Here is a 20,490-nt window from a genome sequence, read left to right as displayed (position 1 = left end):
AACGAAAGAAAATGGGACCTCAAAGAAATGTTGGAATTATATCGGTTATGATAGTCTATCAATCATTCGATATCTTGAACCTCAGACAGGCGACGTGTTCACAGCACGTTTTGCTGATTGTCATTTTAATGAGGAAATCTTCCCAATGTTAGGGGGAGAACAGAAACATACCGAAAAGAAAATTACATGGTATGTATCATTATTGTTACTTCTGGGTCCAAGAACAAAACAATGTAAAAAAGATGTACAACAAATTGTACACTTGCAAAGAATAGCAAATAAAATACCAGATGCATTTGTAGACACAAAAGGGGTAACTAAATCATATATTCATGCTGCAAATGCCCCTGCTCGAATTGAAATTCCAAAGAAACAAATGGAAGATACTCATGATGTCATTAAACGCCTGAAGCGTGGAAGGCCAGTCGGTTCCAAGGATAAAAATCCTCGAAAAAAAAATTCATAGAGAAACACGATGATCACAAAATAAAGAATGATGTTTCTGATGAAAAACATGATGATCACAAAATAGAGAATGGTGTTCCTGAAGAAACACATGGTGATGAAAATGTTCTGTCAGAACCACAAACTGACGAGAATCATGAAATCTCTATCAATTACATTAATACTGGAAAAATATGGAACCGAAAAGATATAGATGAAATTGATGATATATTTTTTTATAATGTGGCAATCGACATCATAAATGATAACGAAGATCATGAACCAAAATCTTTTGGTGAATGTAAAAATCGGCAGGATTGGATAAAATGGAAAGATGCCATCCAGGTTGAATTAGATTCGCTAAATAAACGTAATTTTTTTGGACCTATAGTCCTTACACCTGAAGGTGTAAAACCTGTTGGATACAAATGAGTTTTTTACGTTACGGTATTTGATTAGCTTGGCGGTATCTGAAAATTTAGAAATGCGTCTTATGGATGTTGTTACAGCTTACTTATATGGATCACTTGATAGTAATATATATATATATGAAAATCCCTGAAGGATTTAAGATGCCTGAAGCACAAAGTTCAAAACCCAGGGAATGTTATTCTGTGAAATTACAAAGATCATTATATGGGTTAAAGCAATCAGGTCGAATGTGGTATAATCGACTAAGTGATCACTTGATGAAAAAGGGATATGTAAATAATTCAATATGCCCTTGTGTTTTCATTAAGAAAACAACATCCGGATGCATAATTATTGATGTATATGTTGATGATTTAAACATCATTGGAACGAATAAGGAAATTCAAGAAGTTGTGTCATACTTGAAGGAAGAATTTGAAATGAAGGATCTGAAATGAAGGATCTTGGAAAAATCAAGTATTGTCTTGGTTTACAAATTGAACAAAAAGAATGTGGAATGTTTGTTCACCAGACAAATTATACAGAAAAGATCCTTAAACGTTTTAATATGGATAAAGCAAATCCTTTAAATACTCCAATGGTTGTTAGATCATTAAACATAGAAAAGGATCCATTCCGTCCATGTGAAGATGATGAAGATATTCTTGGTCCAGAAGTACCATATCTAAGTGTCATCGGTGCCCTTATGTACCTTACAAATTCTACAAGGCCTGATATATCTTTTGCCGTGAATCTGTTGGCAAGATTTAGCACATATCCAACAAAGAGACGCTGGAACGGAATTAAACATATATTCCGTTATCTACGAGGAACGACAGACTTGGGACTTTTGTATTCAAAAGATGCTAATCCAAGTATAATTGGTTATGCTGATGCTGGATACTTATCTGATCCACACAAGACACGTTCCCAAACTGGATATGTATTTATTCGTGGAGGCACTGCAATATCTTGGCGTTCACAAAAACAAACGCTCGTAACAACTTCATCAAATCATGCCGAGATTATTGAACTACATGAAGCAAGTCGTGAATATGTGTGGTTAAAATCAATGACCCAACATATCCAAATTTCATGCGGATTATCATTCGATGAGAAGCCTGTGATACTATATGAAGATAATGCTGCATGTGTTGCTCAAATGAAAGAAGGATACATAAAAAGCGACAGAACTAAACATATTCCTCCTAAGTTCTTTGCATTCACCAAGGAGCTAGAGAAGAATAAATGTATTGATGTTCGTTACATTCAATCAAGTGAAAACTCATCAGATCTCTTCACAAAGGCACTTCCTACGTCAATATTCAGAAAGCACATATGTAATATTGGGATGCGCAATCTACGAAATTTGTGAATAATTGTTCATGTCAACATCAGGGGGAGTTTACGTGACTGCACTCTTTTTCCCTTACTATGGTTTGTATCCCAATGGGTTTTTCCAAGTAAGGTTTTTAACGAGGCAGTACAAAACACGTAATGAAGACATCATCGTATCATGATCATCATCACAAGGGGGAGTGTTGAAAATAAATGATTTGAATATTGAAAAGTAATAGTTGAATATTTGAATGTTGAAAATAAGAGTTGTAAAATTAGAAATTTGTGTGTGATGATGTAGGTAATGATGTATTTTATTTTTTGGATTATGTGTAATGAAACTCTATAAATAGATCTCTCATTTGTGAAGAAAATCACAATTGAGTAGAGAGAAAAATATTATAAAGTGTGTAGTTTGGTAAATTTTGAGAGTTTGAGATTTTTACTTTTTACCATAAATTTTTACTTTTTCACAACATATACCAATATTGCTCATAATTAATAATACATGTCACTTTGAATGACATTTCATAAAAATTAGAGGTTAAAAACTTGTGTGAGACGGTCTCACGGGTTGTATTTGTGAGACGGATCTCTTATTTGGGTCATTCATGAAAAAGTATTAATTTTTATGCTAAGAGTATTACGTTTTATTGTGAATATGGGTAGGGTTGACCCGTCTCACAGATTAAGATCCGTAAGACAGTCTCAATCCAATAAATATTTCAGTTCTTTTTTTCATTGACGTATATGTTTTTTTTTTTGTTCTTATAAATTATTTGCTAGTTTACAAAAGAACATACAGCACTGTAAGTGTGGTCCCAAGAATTGGTTAATAATTTAAAAACTGAGAATATCATATTTTAAATTTGAATTTTTCATGCAGTTTTTCTTGATTTTCTAGATCTACACGTGAATAGATAATGATAAGGATAAATATTGCATATGATGATTTTAGAGATAAATCCAATAAAAAGAAGAATAGAGTTATTAAGAATAGGTCTCTTGTGAGACGATCTCACGAATCTTTATCTGCGAGACGATTCAACTCTACCGATATTCATAATAAAAAGTAGGCAAAAACTTGTGTGAGACGGTCTCATAGGTCATATTTGTGAGACAGATCTCGTATTTGGGTCATCCATTAAAAAGTATTACTTTTTATGCTAAAAGTGTTACTTTTTATTGTGAATATGGGTAGGATTGACCCGTCTCAAGGATTAAGATCCGTGAGACGGTCTCACATGAGCCCTACCCTAAAAAGTAATACTCTTAACATAAAAAGTAATATTTTTTCATGACCCGTGAGACCGTCTCACACAAATTTTTGTCAGTTATTAATTAATTATCTACCTACCTTCACTTACATGAAAAATTCCTTATATAGATATATGTTTATCATAATATTTAGTAATATAAAACTCTATACTAATTTTTTCCCATAAACAGGACATTATTGTTAATCAGACATTATTTTTAATCAAATATGTCACATTTTACAAAGGTGTTTATATTAAAAAAAGGACAACACTCTGTAAATCAAGAGATGCAAGAATATGAACCGTCACGTTTGCTGATCTTTTACAAATTGTATATGAACCGACGAATAAAAGATTGATGTTTCATATGCATTTAGGTCATGTACAATACATTTTAGAATAACTAAAATAATCCAAAAATGATTAATTATCAAATATCTTATTATGGGTTTATTTTTAAAATAATCCGTGAACTTTTCCGGATTCAATTTTTTTTAAAAAAAATTGCACAAAAATCACGGATTCATTAGAATCCGACACTGAATTCACGGGTGTGTTTTCTTTAACTATGAAAAAATGCGCGAAAATGCATTTTCACTTCCTTTTTCCCGACGCGACGCTACGTTTTTGTTATCAATCAGCATTGTGTTTTTTAGGCAATTCACTGGTAATTATTTTTTTCTTTTACTATCGTTGAAATAAATTTTTTTGTAATGTTATTTTATGATAATTATTTTTTAATATCGTCAGATAGTAATATTGTTCGTTAAGTTTGTCATTCATTATATACGAGTGGGTATTAAAAGGTAACGTTATTATTTTTGTTGACGTCATTATCCTTCGTCTCCATCCACCATCATGAGCCAATAACAATTTTTCTTTTGAGATGTATAACAAATAAGTAAAAGATGTTGTATTTTTTTTTTGTTTTTATTACACATAAATTAGAAAAAACCAAACAAACTATAAAATAAAATAAATGTTGAAACTGTGACAATTTAGAGGCTTTGTTGCTTGAAAACTAATAAAACTATTTTCCCTATAAACTATATACCACAATATTCAAAAAATAAAAACAAATAATTCAAAATAAAATTATTTCAATAATAAGCGAAATATATATTAAATTAGGGCGTTGAATGATAAGGCTATTCAATTATAAAGTCCAGTGTTCTCAAAAGCTCATTGTTCTAAAAAGCCCGCTTAAGTGGAAGCTCGACAAAAACTTCCCGCTTCGGAGAAAATGGTTAAATTGTGGTTTGACTGAATTAAGTATTATTAAAACGTTTAATTAAGTGTGCTTAAGTACAATTAATCGTATCTATTTATTTTTAATTTTTTTTATCTTGAAGGTATCTCTTTTTATTTTAAATTAATATATTAGGTTTATAATTTAGATGTTTATTTTTAAATTTTAATTATGCTTAAGACAAATATTTAGCATTTTTTTTAATGTATTGCAATTTTGGGATTTTTATGCTTGTATAAATATGAGAAGTAATGTATCATACTTAAATTTATCATATTTATGTATTATTTTATCTATTTATTGGTTTGAGATAATTACAATTACACTAAAAATAAAAACGTTTTTTCACGCTTAAGCATGTACTAATCTCGCTTAAACTTAAAAAGTTTGGAACTCGACATCCGCACTTCGGACGCTTCATGCTTTTTAGAACCTTGTTATAAACTTTCATGAATTCATGCAAATTTTATTGTGCAATTTTTAAAAAGAAAAATTGAATCGCCACATCGTAATAATTTTGTAAACTTAAATTTTGCAATTTTTTAATAATCAATTTTAAATTTAAAATTTTATATGATCTTTTAAAAAAAACCCATCTTATTAGGTAAAAACTTGTGTGACACGGTCTCACGGGTCATATTTGTGAGACAAATCTCTTATTTGGGTCATCCATGAAAAAGTATTACTTTTTATGCTAAGAGTATTACTTTATATTGTGAGTATAGGTAGGTTTGACCCGTCTAATAGATTAAGATCCGTGAGACGGTCTCACATGAGACCCACTCATTTTATTAATATTAATATTAATATAATCGTTAGATTTTCCACATTAAAATTGAATTGTTTTTTGAGGAAACATTAAATTACTTTTAACACCACATACATTATGTACAAAAACGTAAATACTCATCCAAAAAAAATATCAATTAATTCTCGAACAACTAACTACATGTATTGTCGATTCTACCATTATTGAGTAAGAGAGTGTTTAACTAAAATTATTTAAAACAACCTATCACATGATAGTGTATGCCACTTGGACAGTGATAGTGTCAGAAATATGGCTCCGTCCGAGCTGAAATTTTAAATTCTAAAATATTTTAATATTTTAAATTGATCTACCCGAACTAATATCATATTGTTAAAAAATTATACAAAAATTTACATATACATTTTTCTTTAAAAAAATTGAGCCACTCGAGCTTAAAGAACCATGTGGCCCCGTCTATGCACTTGGACCCAAACACCTTCAATTATGATCCAAGTGTAAAAAATAAGTAGGCCGGTGAGGTATACATTGTGGTAGGTGTTGTATCAATTCAACACACGAGGAGATCGGCTAATGAAGCGACACATCAATTTGTTCGACGTACTCTTATGACTAAAAAAAGGGTGAACCTCACCCCCTAGAGCCGCCTCAAGCTCCGGTGTGAATGGAGGTAAATCAGAGTTATGCACCGGCAGCAGGTACCCAGAGAAGAGGTTGGCAGGAGAAATTCTCCATAAAAGAGGAGCCGAGACTCGATCCCTCACCAATATGGATTAAAGTATCCTTCAATCCAAGCTTTTACCACACGTGAGTCTTTACCACACGACCAATGCCCCTGGGGGCACGTACTCTTATGACTAGGTCTGATTTAGAATGGTTTATTAGTGATTATTCAACTTGATTTTTAAAATCCTTTCTAAAGATTTAAACTCTTCGTTTTGATACAATTTTATAATTTAAAAAATAAAATTCTACAAATATTTCACCCCAGATTTTGGCTCCATGAGCAAACAATTGACAGCTTTGTATTAAATAATTATTTACTAAATTTATACTAAAAACTTGATTTTTTTAAGTTTATATAATAATATTCAAACCATGATATAATATAATTCCATGCTTCCGTGACGGTGCCGTATAGAGGTGCACGTGCGGTTAACCTAAGGCCGTACATTTGCTGGAATTCAAAGGACCTCTCCTTAACCACACAAATTTTGAGACCAAAATTCCACAACTGATTTTGATTGAACATCATATATCCTATAGTAGGTATTTTATGAGACGATTTCACGAATATTTATCTATGAGACGAGTTCACGAATCTTTACCTGTGAGACGGGTCAATCATACCGATATTCACAATAAAAAGTAATACTATTAGCATAAAAAGTAATTTTTTTTCATGGATAACTAAAAAAAGATCAGTCTCACAAAATACGACCTGTTACACCATTTCACACAAGTTTTTGCCAATATCCTATACCCATATATTATTTTTGCAATAAATATATATATATATATATATATATATATATATATCTATTATTTATTTTATCTTTTTCTTGATGTAACACCGTTTGCAATAATGGTTTTTTTATATATATATATAAAAAATCAACTGCTATAAATTTTTAAAGTTACACATGTTCTTTTAGACAACTGCTATAAATCTTTTTATATTCATATTTATAAAAATTTATGTTTTTTTTTTACTTAGTAGAATATTAACACTTTTGTTTTTTATATCCTAATAAAAAGATTGAACAAAACTTTATTTTAAATTTGATCAAAATAACAAAGTGATAAGGTGTAGATTTATGAATTAAAGATAAAATATGGATTTAAGAATATATATAAGCATATTTTGGAGAAGTCAAATACAAAAATAAGATTTTTTTTTTAAAAAAAATTTAGATTTGCCAACTTTTTTTTTTAAAACATCTTATTATTTATTTATAAATTTTTGCGAAACAAATTATGAGAGCATGTAAGATTATATATATATATATATATATATATATATATATATATATATATATATATATATATATATATATATATATATATATATATATATATATATATAGAGAATTGTTACCCTGCACCCTTGGGTGCAGGGTAACCGTGAGCTGGCGCCCACGCGTGCATTTTATTTTTTTTTTAAAAAAAATTTATTAGCGACGGTTGTAATTAATCAGTCGCTAATAACGGCGAGTCATGACTTGCGAGAATGTTACCTTCTTCCCTTTTGGCATCATGGATGATTATAATAATTTACTATTGATGGTTTTCTATGCAGCTAGATGCACCTCTCTCAGAACTCATGTGTCACAAGTTCAACATCTATTGGATATGTCATTCGTCTTATGCTACAGAAGAGACATAAGAGTTTTTACACATGCACATGTGAATAAGCTTAGCAAAACTTCATCATCAATGTTACCTGATGAATTTTTTTAGATGTCAGAAAGCAATGCAAATTCTTGAGATATGTTCTATTATCTGCTTTAATTAGCCATGCCTTTTGGATTGTTCAATTAATTAAAACTATTGTCATATATTATTTTTCATGGAAGAGAAAGGGCAGACGGTGATTGTAGGATATATGGGTCCAGACTGGGAATGCTTTTTCTACTACCAAAACGGGAATTTTGCTTCAATATGCACGCATTAAAATTGTATTAGCTTGAAACTACTCGAACGAATCAGGAACGATATTTTTTCCACATAATACATACATAGATAACATGTGTAAAAGATCTATTTGAGTGCCACAATAGCAACAGAAACAAACTTCCTCCAAATGTAACTTCACTAATATAGAATTGCATAGCTAATATTGATATTTCATACCATGACTGCCACAGCATAATAGTTAAACATGGAACATAATCAAAAATTGTTTTCATATCTGTCCGATTATTTTTTAAAAATTTAAACATTTAGCGACGGTTATTTACAAACCGTCGCTAATAACGACGGTGTTTAATAATCCGTCGTTAGTAGCGACGGATTAAAAAAAACCGTCGCTAATAAAGCTGTTTTAAAATTTAAAAAAAAATAAAATAAAATGCACGCGTGAGCTGGCGCCCACGGTTACCCTGCACCCAAGGGTGCAGGGTAACAAGTCTCTATATATATATATATATAAAGGTTATATTTAAGCTCTTTTAGATACATTTTAAGTGAAAAAGTAGACTCGATTCCATCTTATTTTCCACTCAAAATTAAAAAATAAATAAATAACGTATATGCAGTGGGCCATGGGATCTCCGAGCTGTCCTTGTCCGCACCAAAACAAATCACTGTCGGAATTCAATATTCATCAGACTTCGTATACCACATTCCTTACGTTTGCTAAATATTAGCCCCACGTCCTTAATAACCCACGTAAATCTCAATAATACTTCATGGTTTAGTAAGTCCAATAATCAATTAATTAGAAAACCAGTAAATATATCTATCCAAAAGGTCATAATCATCAGTTATAAGGAAATGACTTGCTATGAAATCGATCTCCAATTCGAATCATGAAACGAAAATATATCACTCCTAACCAAATTCGAGTTTTGTTTTGTTTTTTTAGATGAGCTTGATTATACCATACGTCTAGGGATAGTTTGGTACACATAATAGGTAAAAGAAATTGATATATATATATATATATATATATATATATATATATATATATATATATATATATATATATATATATATATCTATACTATTTATTAAGACTGAGCACCTTATAAAAACTGCCAAGGAGGACACCATCTTTTTTTTCCAGTTTTACCCTTACAGTTATAGTAATATTACACTTTTGTTTTTTTTGTTTTTTTTTTATTTCAACACACACTTTAATTTATATTTCAATCATTCAAATATCAATTTATTCCCTCCATAATTTGTCAATTTACACTTTAATCCATCGATAATGATAAAAAAAATTGTACACACACGCAACGCGTGTGCAGAGTAACTAGTATATATATAAGGATAAGTTAATGATAAATAAGATGTAGGTTCTATTATATTTAATGTTTATATGATTTTAATAATAGTGATTAAATTTATATATTAGATTGTAATGAAAAATTAACTTTATCATAATAAATTTTATAATTTCAAATGGGTGAGTCTTATGTGAGACCGTCTAACGGATTTTAATCTGTGAGATGAGTCAACTCTACCCATATTCACAATAAAAAGTAATACTCTCAGCATAAAAATAATACTTTTTCATGTATGAACCAAATAAGAGATCCGTCTCACAAATTAGACCCGTGTGACCGTCTCACACAAGTTTTTGTTATTTCAAATTTGTTGCTTGAGTTCATATTTTTTATCTGTTCATGTGTCGACAGTGCTGACATGATTTATTTATTTTTACCTAATTTTATATATTATATAATATGATAATTGAACCCTTAATTTTGTGAATCAAGTCAAATATAAATTTTTAAGGTTAATCGAGTTATACTAATAATTTTTTTAAGATTTATACAAATCATTTAAATAATTATCTCGAGGTCATTTATATATTTATCATATTATATAATATATAAAAATAAATAAAAATATTTATTTGATTTTAATTTTTACCTACAAATAAAATGAGAGAACAATAGGGTTTATGATTTTTTATATATTGAGAGCAATTAAGTCATTTATGTTGTTTTTATTATTAGATTAAAATTATCATATCTCATAAAAGAGATATTTTATCTCTATACAAAATTATTTATCACGTGCTTTCTAAAAAGGTACCAACGTGGGATAAGAGATAATTATTTATCAATCTCTCTCTTATCCCATGTACCAAACTATATTTAGTTTAATATCATAACATTTTAATCCAATGTTGGTGAAATGAATATTTTATTCTTTTAGTATTTTTGTTAAATTGATATGATCAATTTAAAATTTTGCTTTTCAAGATTACAAGATCTAGTTTGATTTATTTCTACATGATAAGATCTTGGTTGACTTAACTCTAGATATTATAAGATTTAATTTTAATATGTTATTTATCTCTAAGATATTTTATCCTTATTTGAAAGAGTTTTATGTATTAAACTCTTGTTTTGTAGGATTGATTTTATGGGAAGATAATGTGACCAAGATATTGTTGCATATATACGGAATATTGAGATAAAAATAATAAAAAAAAGACTTTTAGAATAGAGCTACTGGAGTTTTCTCTGAACACACTCATTTTTCAGAGTTGAATATTTTTGTGTGAAGACTTTGAGTGATTGATTCACGTTTATGTTGTGTTGTTGAAGACACTTGAAGAACAATACTGATGCAGAATGTTGATCGAAGAGTTTTCTCCTTTTTTTTTTCTTAAGCAATTTCGGTTTATGCATCTAGTTTTGAGTTTGGTTTATTTTGATGCATCTTAATTCTTTGGAGTGTCAAAGAATTTAGTTTTGTTATACTCACTAGTATTGTTTTGGTGTAAACGATTTACACAATTTTCTAGTGAATTTTTGTCATGAGGCATTGCATAAGTATTCGTACTTGTGTATAATTTAAATATGATGTTTTTTTATTAAAAGTTTACGTGCATGTTAAATAATCATTTTTCGTTGCATATTGTGTACTGGTGTTGACAACACCAGAGCACATCACCAACATCTGATACACACACTATAATTTATTTCATGTCCATTTATGATCAACAGCCCCTTACAAGTGGTATCAGAGCCAACGCTTGATACACTAAGTGATTGATTCTGGTCTTATGTTGTTTTTACATGAAATATGTCAATAGATCAATGGATGCATCGACTTCAAGTGCTGCTTTTGGACCACCGATCTTGGATGGATCGAATTATGCGTTTTGGAAGGTCAAGATGAGGATGTACATAAAGTTCATCGAGGAAAGAGCTTGACAACGAGTTCTAGATAGTTGGTCATCACCTAGAATTGTGGATGCTGACAGTGACAGCCGAGTAAAACCTGAGATTGCACGGTCTAATGGTGAGGTTCAGACTTCAAATTTCCATTCTAAAGCACTCAATGCTAACTTTTACCTCTGTCGATGTCAACATGTTCCGCCTTATTACCAATTGTACATCTGCTAAGAAGCATGAGAAATTCTCCAAAAGCACTGTGAAGGGTCTGAAAGTGTATGCAAAACCAAACTGAGGATGCTGACCTCCAAATTTGAGAGCCTAAGGATGGAAGACAATGAGACAATTGTTGAATATGATTGAAAACTCCAATATATTACCAATGAAGCCTTTAGTCTTGGTAATCCCATGTCTAATGAAAGACTTGTCAGTAAACTACTAAGATCTCTTCCTGAAAAATTTAACATCAAGATTTGTGTCATTGATGAATCAAAGGACACGTCTACTATGAATCTAGAAGACCTAATAAGCTCTCTTAGGACTTTTGAGATGAATCTGGAATATAGAGAAGAGACAAAAGGAAGGCCATTGCACTACAAGCTTCTGATGAATCCTTCAACAGTCTAGTCCAGAAGCAAATGAATCTGATCTGGTTGAGGAGTCAATCTCCTTGATTACTAAGAATGTTGGTGATTACTTACAGAGAATGAAAGACACGAAGAAAATTATGCAACCCTTGAAATCTTCTTTTGGCCCTTCTGACATAAATAAACTACAAACACCTGCCCAATGGTATCTTAAACCGAGAAATGAAGTGATGGCTCGAACAGAAACCAAAAGACTGGACTCTGTACAATGTAGAGAGTGTTCTGGATATGGACATTATGAAAATGAGTGTGCTAATCAACTTCGCAAAAATAAAATCATGGCAGTTTCCTTTAGTGATGAAGATTCTGATGAAGAACTTGAATCCAGTAAAAGGGATGATTTTACCTCTCTGTCTTCCATTTTGAAAAGTACATGCTAACTGAAAGTCAATCCAATTAGTGTTGCCACTGGTGTTGCAACACCAGGCCACAACACCATTTTAGAGACACTATGCCTCAATGCCAAATCTCTTGGGAACTCAGACTTTGAAGAAATCCAGTAATCTGATCAAGAAGAGCTTACTATAAAGACTGTCCAGATGATGTATGAAGAATTGTACGATGATTGGCTTAAAAGAAATGAGACAAATTATGTGCTCTCAAAGGAAAATACTGAGTTAAAGAGCAGTTTGTCTCGACTTGAAGTCTTGTTGAGTAGAAAGGACTTTGAACTTTGCAAAGTCAAGGATGATCTTGAGAAGGCCTCAAGAACTCTTGCAAAATTCAACTCAAATTCATCAAACCTTGACTCAATGCTAACAATGGGGAATGACGAAAGAACTGGTCTTGGATATGTTGAAAGAGTTTATGAACATGGTGAATCGTCCAACTCCATATCAAAATCAACTGTGTTTGCAAAGAGAATTGAATACAAATATGTCCCCTCAATGGTGAACCTTTCTATGAAGACTCTGCCAATCTCAAAGCTAGTCTCAGTACAAATGCTGAGACAACACAAAACCTCTTCCTTTCCTTTGAAAGTTGACTCGCCTGTGAAGATGTCACAAATCAAGAAGCCAGTGTCAACTTCTAAACCAAAACAAAGAAAACGACTTTTTATCTGCCATTACTACCACAAGCCTGTGCACATCAAACCCTTCTGCTAAAAACTAATAAATGACTAACTGAATTGACAATGAAATTTGATGTTTCACAACACCAAGCACAAAACCACAGTCAATACTGCTTCCACTAGGAAAATATGGGTACCCAAAACTGTTATTCGATGCAATGTCATTTATACTTTTTTAAAAACTAGCATTGCAGGTGCATGATACTTTGACAGTGAATGCTCATGCGACATGACTGGATCTGAAAAAACACCTCACGGATTATTTTGAAGTAAAAAGTGGGCGTGTAATCTATGGTGGTGGTGCCAAAGGAAGAATTGTAGGCAAAGGAACCCTGAATGTGGACGAGTTCCCTGAGCTTCACAATGTTCTATACGTTGAATGACTTAATTCGAAATTAATAAGAATAAGTCAATTTTGTGATGATGATTTACATGTTAGGTTCAAAAAAATAATTGTGAAGTCTTTAATGATGCCAATGGTTGTGTAATTTCAGGTGCTCGATCTGCTGACAATTGCTATCAGTTGGGACAAAGTGATGATTTTCGTAGTGCCAATAGACCTCTGGTATAAAAAACTGGGACATGTAAGCTTCAAGACCTTGAAGAATCTTCGTAAGTTTGATGTTGTGAGAGGTATGCCAAATTTGAGTACATGTAATGCTTATGTCTGTGGACCGTGTCAGAAAGGTAAACAAACCCGTGTTGCACACCCGGTGTTGTAACACTTTGGGACAACACGGTGTCGTGAGCTCTTACACATGGATCTAATGGGTCCAATGGACGTTGAGAGCTTGGGTGACCTAACAGGAAAAACCAAGGAGGATGGCACCGAAGGACTGCTGGATGTAAGTGAGCCTCTGACCAAAAATGGTGTTGAGTCTGGTGTTGAGACCAGTGAGACAACACCCAACACAACACCGCCACTAAATCAAACAAGAAAACTAGATGATGAGGACAATGATGATGAAGTTAATAATGACGGTAAGGACATTCTCAGTAAGATTCAGAAAAATCACCCATCATCTCAAATCATGGTGAACTGCATGATGACATTCAAACAAAGAAGAAAGAAAAAGTGGACTACCGCAAAATGATTAGGTTAGTCCGCATGAGCTCGACGTTTTCCCAGGTAAGTCATTCTTGTTTTGTATCTCACATTGAACCTAATAATATTAATGATGTACTAAAAGACTGATTCTGGGTCAATGCTATGGATGAAGAACTTAAACAAGTTGTGCTCAATGATGTATGAGATTTGGTTCCTATACCATCGAATACCAATGTTATTGGAATAAAATGGATTTTCAAGAATAAAACAGATGAATCCGATAACATTATTCGAAATAAAGCTCGGTTGGTAGCTCAAGAGTATACACAGGTTGAAGGGGTGGATTTTGATGAAACCTTCGCTCATAGAGCCTGAATCGATTCAGTCCGACTGCTGCTTGCCATAGCATGCCATATGCATATCAAATTGTATAAAATGGATGTAAATAGTGCCCTTTTGAATGGAATTTTGAAGGAGGAAGCATGTGTAAGTCAACCTAAAGGATTTGAAGATCCTCATCACATGGAGCATGTCTACAAGCTGAAGAATGCTCTATATGGATTGAAACAGGTTCCACAAGCATGATATGGTAGGTTTGCTGATTATTTGATCAACTTGATCTTTAAACGAGGTGAGGTTGATAAAACCATTTTTATTCAAAACTTGAAGCATGATATTCTGATTAGCCAAGTTTATGTAGATGTCATTATCTTTGGTGTTTCATCACAAAAATTGTTGATAACTTTGTTGAGTGCATGTCTTCACAATTTGAAATGAGCATGGTAGGAGAGTTGAATTTCTTCCTTGGGTTACTGGTTAAACAATTGCATGGTGGTATATTTATGTGTCAATCCAAGTATGCTAAGAATTTGCTTAAAAAATTTTCAAATGATAATTCCAAGCATATGAAAACTCCCATGGGGTCAAGTGAAAAAATGTCTAAAGATGATATTACCGACGGTGTTCACAACATCATATACCACAGTATCATCGGTAGTCTTTTGTACTTAACTGCTAGTCGCCCCGATATCATGTTCAGTGTGTGTTTGTGTGCTAGGTACCAAGCAAATTAAAAAACATCACACCTAAAATGTGTGAAACGTATACTTAGATACATTGCAGGTATAAAAGAATTAGAATTGTGGTACACACAAAAGACAAACAAAAATTTGGTAGGCTTTTTTGATGTTGACTGGGCCTGAGACCTACATGATAGGAAGAGCACATCGGGTAGGTGTTTTAACCTAAGGAATTGTGTCCTGGTATAGTAAGAAACAAAATTGTGTGTCCCTATCCACTTCTAAATATGAATATGTGGCAGCTGCTAGTTGCTGCTCACAACTTGTCTGGATGAATCAAATTATTGATGATTATATTATCATAGTGACATTATGATTGTATATTGTGACAACTCTAGTGCTATAGACATTTCCAAGAATCCTGTTTAACACTCTCGAACAAAATACATAGACATAAGACATCACTTTATTCGAGATTTGGTTGAAAAAGACATAATTCAACTAGAATTTGTTAGGATTGAAAACTAGCTGACTGATATATTCACGAAACCTTTGGACTTTGAGAGATTCTCCAATTTTCGGAAGTCTCTCAGCATGTGCGTACATTAATCATATATCTATGTTGTCAATGGTGTTGCCAACACCAGTGACAACACCTTTCATGCATGTCATTTTTTAGGATGCTAGGCATACAACATAATCATAATCATCATATTTTATTGTGTTATGTGTATTAATGATGGTAATATCCTAAGTGTGCACCCTGACTGAGTACAATCTTCCAATCAAGTTGTGTAAGTGTTTTATTCTCAATCTCAATCTCAACCATCAAACAATCGAGGAATTTCCAAGAATCTTTTGAACATGTCCAATACGAAAGAGGTGAATTGAAGAACTTGAGGTTTTTGGTGAAAAAAAAAAGAAGGAAAAACTAAAATTATTAGATTATAAGAAAATGGATAAAGTTACCTAAAAGAGTCCTTTGAAAATCGTTCTTCTAGTGTGTGAGCTACCAATTCTAAATCAAAATAGAGATAGAAAAATCTACCTAGAAGAGTCCTTTGAAGACCATTATTATAGTGTGGTAGCTACCATGTCTAAACCAAAACATTTTTATGGAAGGATTGACTCATAACTAGTGGCGTTGCCAACACGAAATTCCAATACAACACAATTTATACATTGCCGGACTTTTCGATATTTTATCATATCTGAGGTATATTTAGGACATGCATATTAATTTTTGTTTCGTGAATTCATCATGAACATTGACATATCTATATCTAGCCTATGACAGCTAATGAAAACTTGATTACCCAAACTTTGGATTTAAGTAACTAATTGTGTCAGCGAGTTATAATCGACGTGGGTTTTATTGGATAATTATCTGGAATCGTCGTAGCACGAGTTTGAATAAATTTTCCCGGTAGATGAGGATGCGAAGAGCAAAATTTCAAATCAAGCCTGCAAATTATTACCATTACTGTGCGGTTTTTTGGAATAGAAAGATTGTATCGGTGTGATTTTTACCGTTAGAGTAAAAGCATATATACATTGTTACCATTGAACCCTTGTTAATTAATCTTTCTTATTTTCACTGGTTACTCTCAATCGTTCCTTGCCTTCGTTTTTTTTCTTGCGCAATTCTTGGATTCTCTCGCAACCTCCTCTCACATTTTACAGATGGCTGACAATCAATTCGGCCCACTAGATATTTGAAGTGAGATGGCTTCTAGCAGTGGTGTTCCTTCCGGTGTGGAAACACCGCCCTCAACACCACCAACAGTACTTCCCACTGAGAATCCACTACAGATGGTCGTTGCTGCTCTGGAGGTACTTCCATTGGAAACCATTGCTGCTAGTGAGCTGGGAAATCCAGTTTATATTGACAATCCTCCGGATTATAAGGCTTATCAGAGGATATTTTCCCCTCAACCTATGCGGAGACGCTCCAAAAGGCAAGCAGGGTATGACCCTGACTTTGCACCTGTGAAGAAGCTCCGCTCTGCCTCCTTCACAACAAACGTTCTGGACCCTGACTTCTCATTCGGAGATGACTCCAATGACGAAGATTTTAAGTTGGTCGCAAGACCACGCCCTTCTGTTGCAGTGAAGAACACTTCAACTTCATCCTCTGCAGTTCCATCACCGACCGTGGCTGAGCCAAAGGATTGTTCGGATGATCCCAGTTTTTTTTATGAAGACGAGCAATCACTGGCCGAATTTCTCTCGTCTGAAGGAAGAAAATGCTGCATATAAAACTCCCTATGATGAAAATGAACCTGATGAAGAAATGATGTGAGAGTTCGAGGAAAATCGACTCGAGTCATCTGGGAGCTCTTCGTCTGAATCTGATTTTGAATTAGAAGAACCTGCAGACAGTACTGATGAAAAAGCTGGCTGCCTTCTTCTCGACCAAGTTCTGTTCTGAGTCGGTTGTGTCCCAATGGTCACTTTATGCCCATAGAGTATTCATCAAAGAGAGAAATATTTATAGTGAGGCTTATGGAAGGCACAATCTGATTGATTTCCTCCATGCTCGAGGATTAATTGCGACATTAGACTTTGTGATGCCCTACGCAAGAAGCCCAGTACTTGAATTCTACTGCAATCTTGTTTCTTCTAGCATTGGTGACGGGAGTTTTGCCAAGTATGGTCGCATGTTTGTGCGAGACGTCATCTATGACTTCTCTCCCTATGCCATCAATGAATTTTATAACACCCCGATGGAAGGCGAGGAGGATGATATTCCTGATATTGACGCCATCACATCCGTGCTCACAGATGGCCTAATCACTCAGTTTTCGACCCACCCCAAGCAACTTGCTGCAGCCACCCTGAAGTTTTTTAACTCTGTCCTCCACAAGACAGCTATTCGGAATTGGACTCCTTCCAATACAATTGTGGTTACCCGACCACAAGCTGTCACCTTGTTCACCATTGGTACTGGACGCCTCTATAATTTTGGACAGTTGGTGTTCAACACTATCCTGCAATTTGCTGAAGGAAGATTGAAATCAACAAATATCCCTTTTCCATCCCTGATCTTTTGGAAACTGGAATCACAAGGGCTCCTCAAGGAAGACGATGAGACCCTATCTGATGCGAGCGAAACTCTAAAGATCGCTCCTGCCTATTTCAATGGGAATAGGAAACTAGACATACTCTGGTCAGCTTCTGGTGTTGCCACTGGTGTTGGCAACACACGGCGTCCACATTTATCTCCACTCTTAAAGGCTATTTCATGCTCTCTGCCTCACATCTATAAGCACACATTTACTTTGGTTTGCAGCAGATCAAAAGGCCAAAGATGTCGCATACTACGAAGACCAAGTGGCTGAATATAGACTATTTCTAAAAGTTGGCTGACATTCTGGTAAAAAAAGAGGAGCAGGTGAGCCAAAAATGACAAAGAAAGATGATGCTGGTACCTTAGCCAGTCAGCCTCAACTGGAGGAGATAAAATTGATGACCCTGATGAAGCATCTGGAGGAGCTGATACAGACATCGAAGAAGAAAAAGACTAGACGGGTTTCCGTAGTTTGTATTGCTGAGTCCTTGTTTTTTTTCTGTGCCTTTGTGCTTTCTTTGCTCTTATGATTGTTAACTTTTTTTCTGTGCCTTTGTGCTTTCTTTGCTCTTATGATTGTTAACTGCTTAATGAATTCCAATTTCATGTGTCTTCAGACGGGTTTCCGTAGTTTGTATTGCTGAGTCCTTGTTTTTTTTCTGTGCCTTTGTGCTTTCTTTGCTCTTATGATTGTTAACTTTTTTTCTGTGCCTTTGTGCTTTCTTTGCTCTTATGATTGTTAACTGCTTAATGAATTCCAATTTCATGTGTCTTCGTATGATTTCTTATGATTTCCAGTGTTCAATGTTGGTGTTGACAACACTGTCGACAACACCAATGATTTAACATGTTTAATTCAGGGTGAGATGAACTTTAATGCAAGTTGAGAAACACTCTTTTACTCAGGAGAGCTTATCTAACTACGATGCTTGCCAAGATTATCATTTTTGAATGTTTTGTCCAGAAAGACAAAAAAAGAGAGATTGAAAGGAATATTTTATTCCTTTCGTATTTTTTCTAAATTGATATTATCAATTTAAGATATTTCCTTGATAGATTAAAAGATCTAGCTTTACTTATTTCTAGATGATAAGACCATGATTGACTTATCTTTAGATATTATAAGATTTGATTTTAATATGGTATTTATCTCTAAGATATTTTTTCTTTGTTTTTGTACTGGTGTTGACAACACCAGAGCACAACACTAACATTTGATGTTCACATTATATCACCTAAAAAAATGACATAACGTTTATCTCAACCATTATAGATAAAATGTTATGATATTGTCAATATATTATTTCTAAGCTAAATTTTTTCTCGTTTCTTAATTATATCAACTTGATGTTGATTTGTCTGCACAATAAACAAAGATCCTCATCTTAATATGGCGATTTAATGGAGAAATAGAGGTTAGTGACTATTACGCACGTACTAATTTGAAACAACTTGTTTGACAGAAAACTGAGTTTTTTAAATTTCTAAACCCAAATATTACGTTTCTTGCACTCTTTCAAAAAAATTTAAATTTAAATTAAATCTGTATATATTGATCATGGATTAAGTAGCTTATCTTGACCTTTAGAATACACTAAGCACGAAATATTTTATGTATAGTTTCACGTGTCAATTTTACAAGACATAACTCTAATTCGGCGTAATTCATGAAAAAATATTATTTTTTTATATTAGAAACATTACTTTTTTCGTTATAGATATGGAACTGGTTGACTTATCTCAATACGAGAGTCGCTGAAACGTCCACTAATCGTTTTTCTTTAAAAAGTACTAGAAATTTTTTTGTCCTCCTATGATTTGGCCGAAAATAAACATACGTAGATATATTTTTAAAAATACTTTTGCACCATTTAAAATAACCCAACCAATCATATTATTTAAAAATCCAAAAGAACGTATGAAAAACATAAAATTGTAAATGTCAACCAACCCTAAGCTAACATTATTTTCAAAATAAACTTAACTCTAACATCTTCTCAAAAACCTCTAAAAAGCATATAAGACATAAAATATTTAAAGTAATCTTAAATCATAAACGTAATTTTGCGGAAAAACTAGCAAAGATTATTGGGTTATGTGCACCATCGGTCCAGCTAGTTCAACCATCAAGTCCTCCATCAACATCATGCTCACCTGCATCGATCACATCTAGTGAGTGTATTGACTCAGCAAACCTTAACCATGATAGCAAGTAATATATTACATTCACAAATAACAATGAAAATATGTTAAAGAAAATATCTTTTTATGAACATAAACTTAAATGTTTTTTCTTTCATCATATC

The 20,490-nt window shown here is 32.9% G+C and overlaps 1 protein-coding gene across 1 annotated transcript; it reads left to right on the top strand.

The window, feature by feature from the left end:
- The first annotated feature begins 17,501 nt into the window (after window positions 1-17,501).
- On the top strand, window positions 17,502-18,455 carry LOC140805339 (uncharacterized). The gene has a single exon (XM_073161617.1). The coding sequence runs from the start codon at window positions 17,502-17,504 to the stop codon at window positions 18,453-18,455; it is 954 nt and encodes a 317-aa protein (XP_073017718.1).
- Window positions 18,456-20,490: the final 2,035 nt, after the last annotated feature.

This window comes from Primulina eburnea, chromosome 11, assembly GCF_022965805.1.
Source record: "Primulina eburnea isolate SZY01 chromosome 11, ASM2296580v1, whole genome shotgun sequence".
Classification (NCBI taxonomy): Eukaryota; Viridiplantae; Streptophyta; class Magnoliopsida; order Lamiales; family Gesneriaceae; genus Primulina; species Primulina eburnea.
The sequence above is the reverse complement of the archived record's forward strand: the minus strand, read 5'-3'. Positions and strand labels throughout refer to the sequence as shown.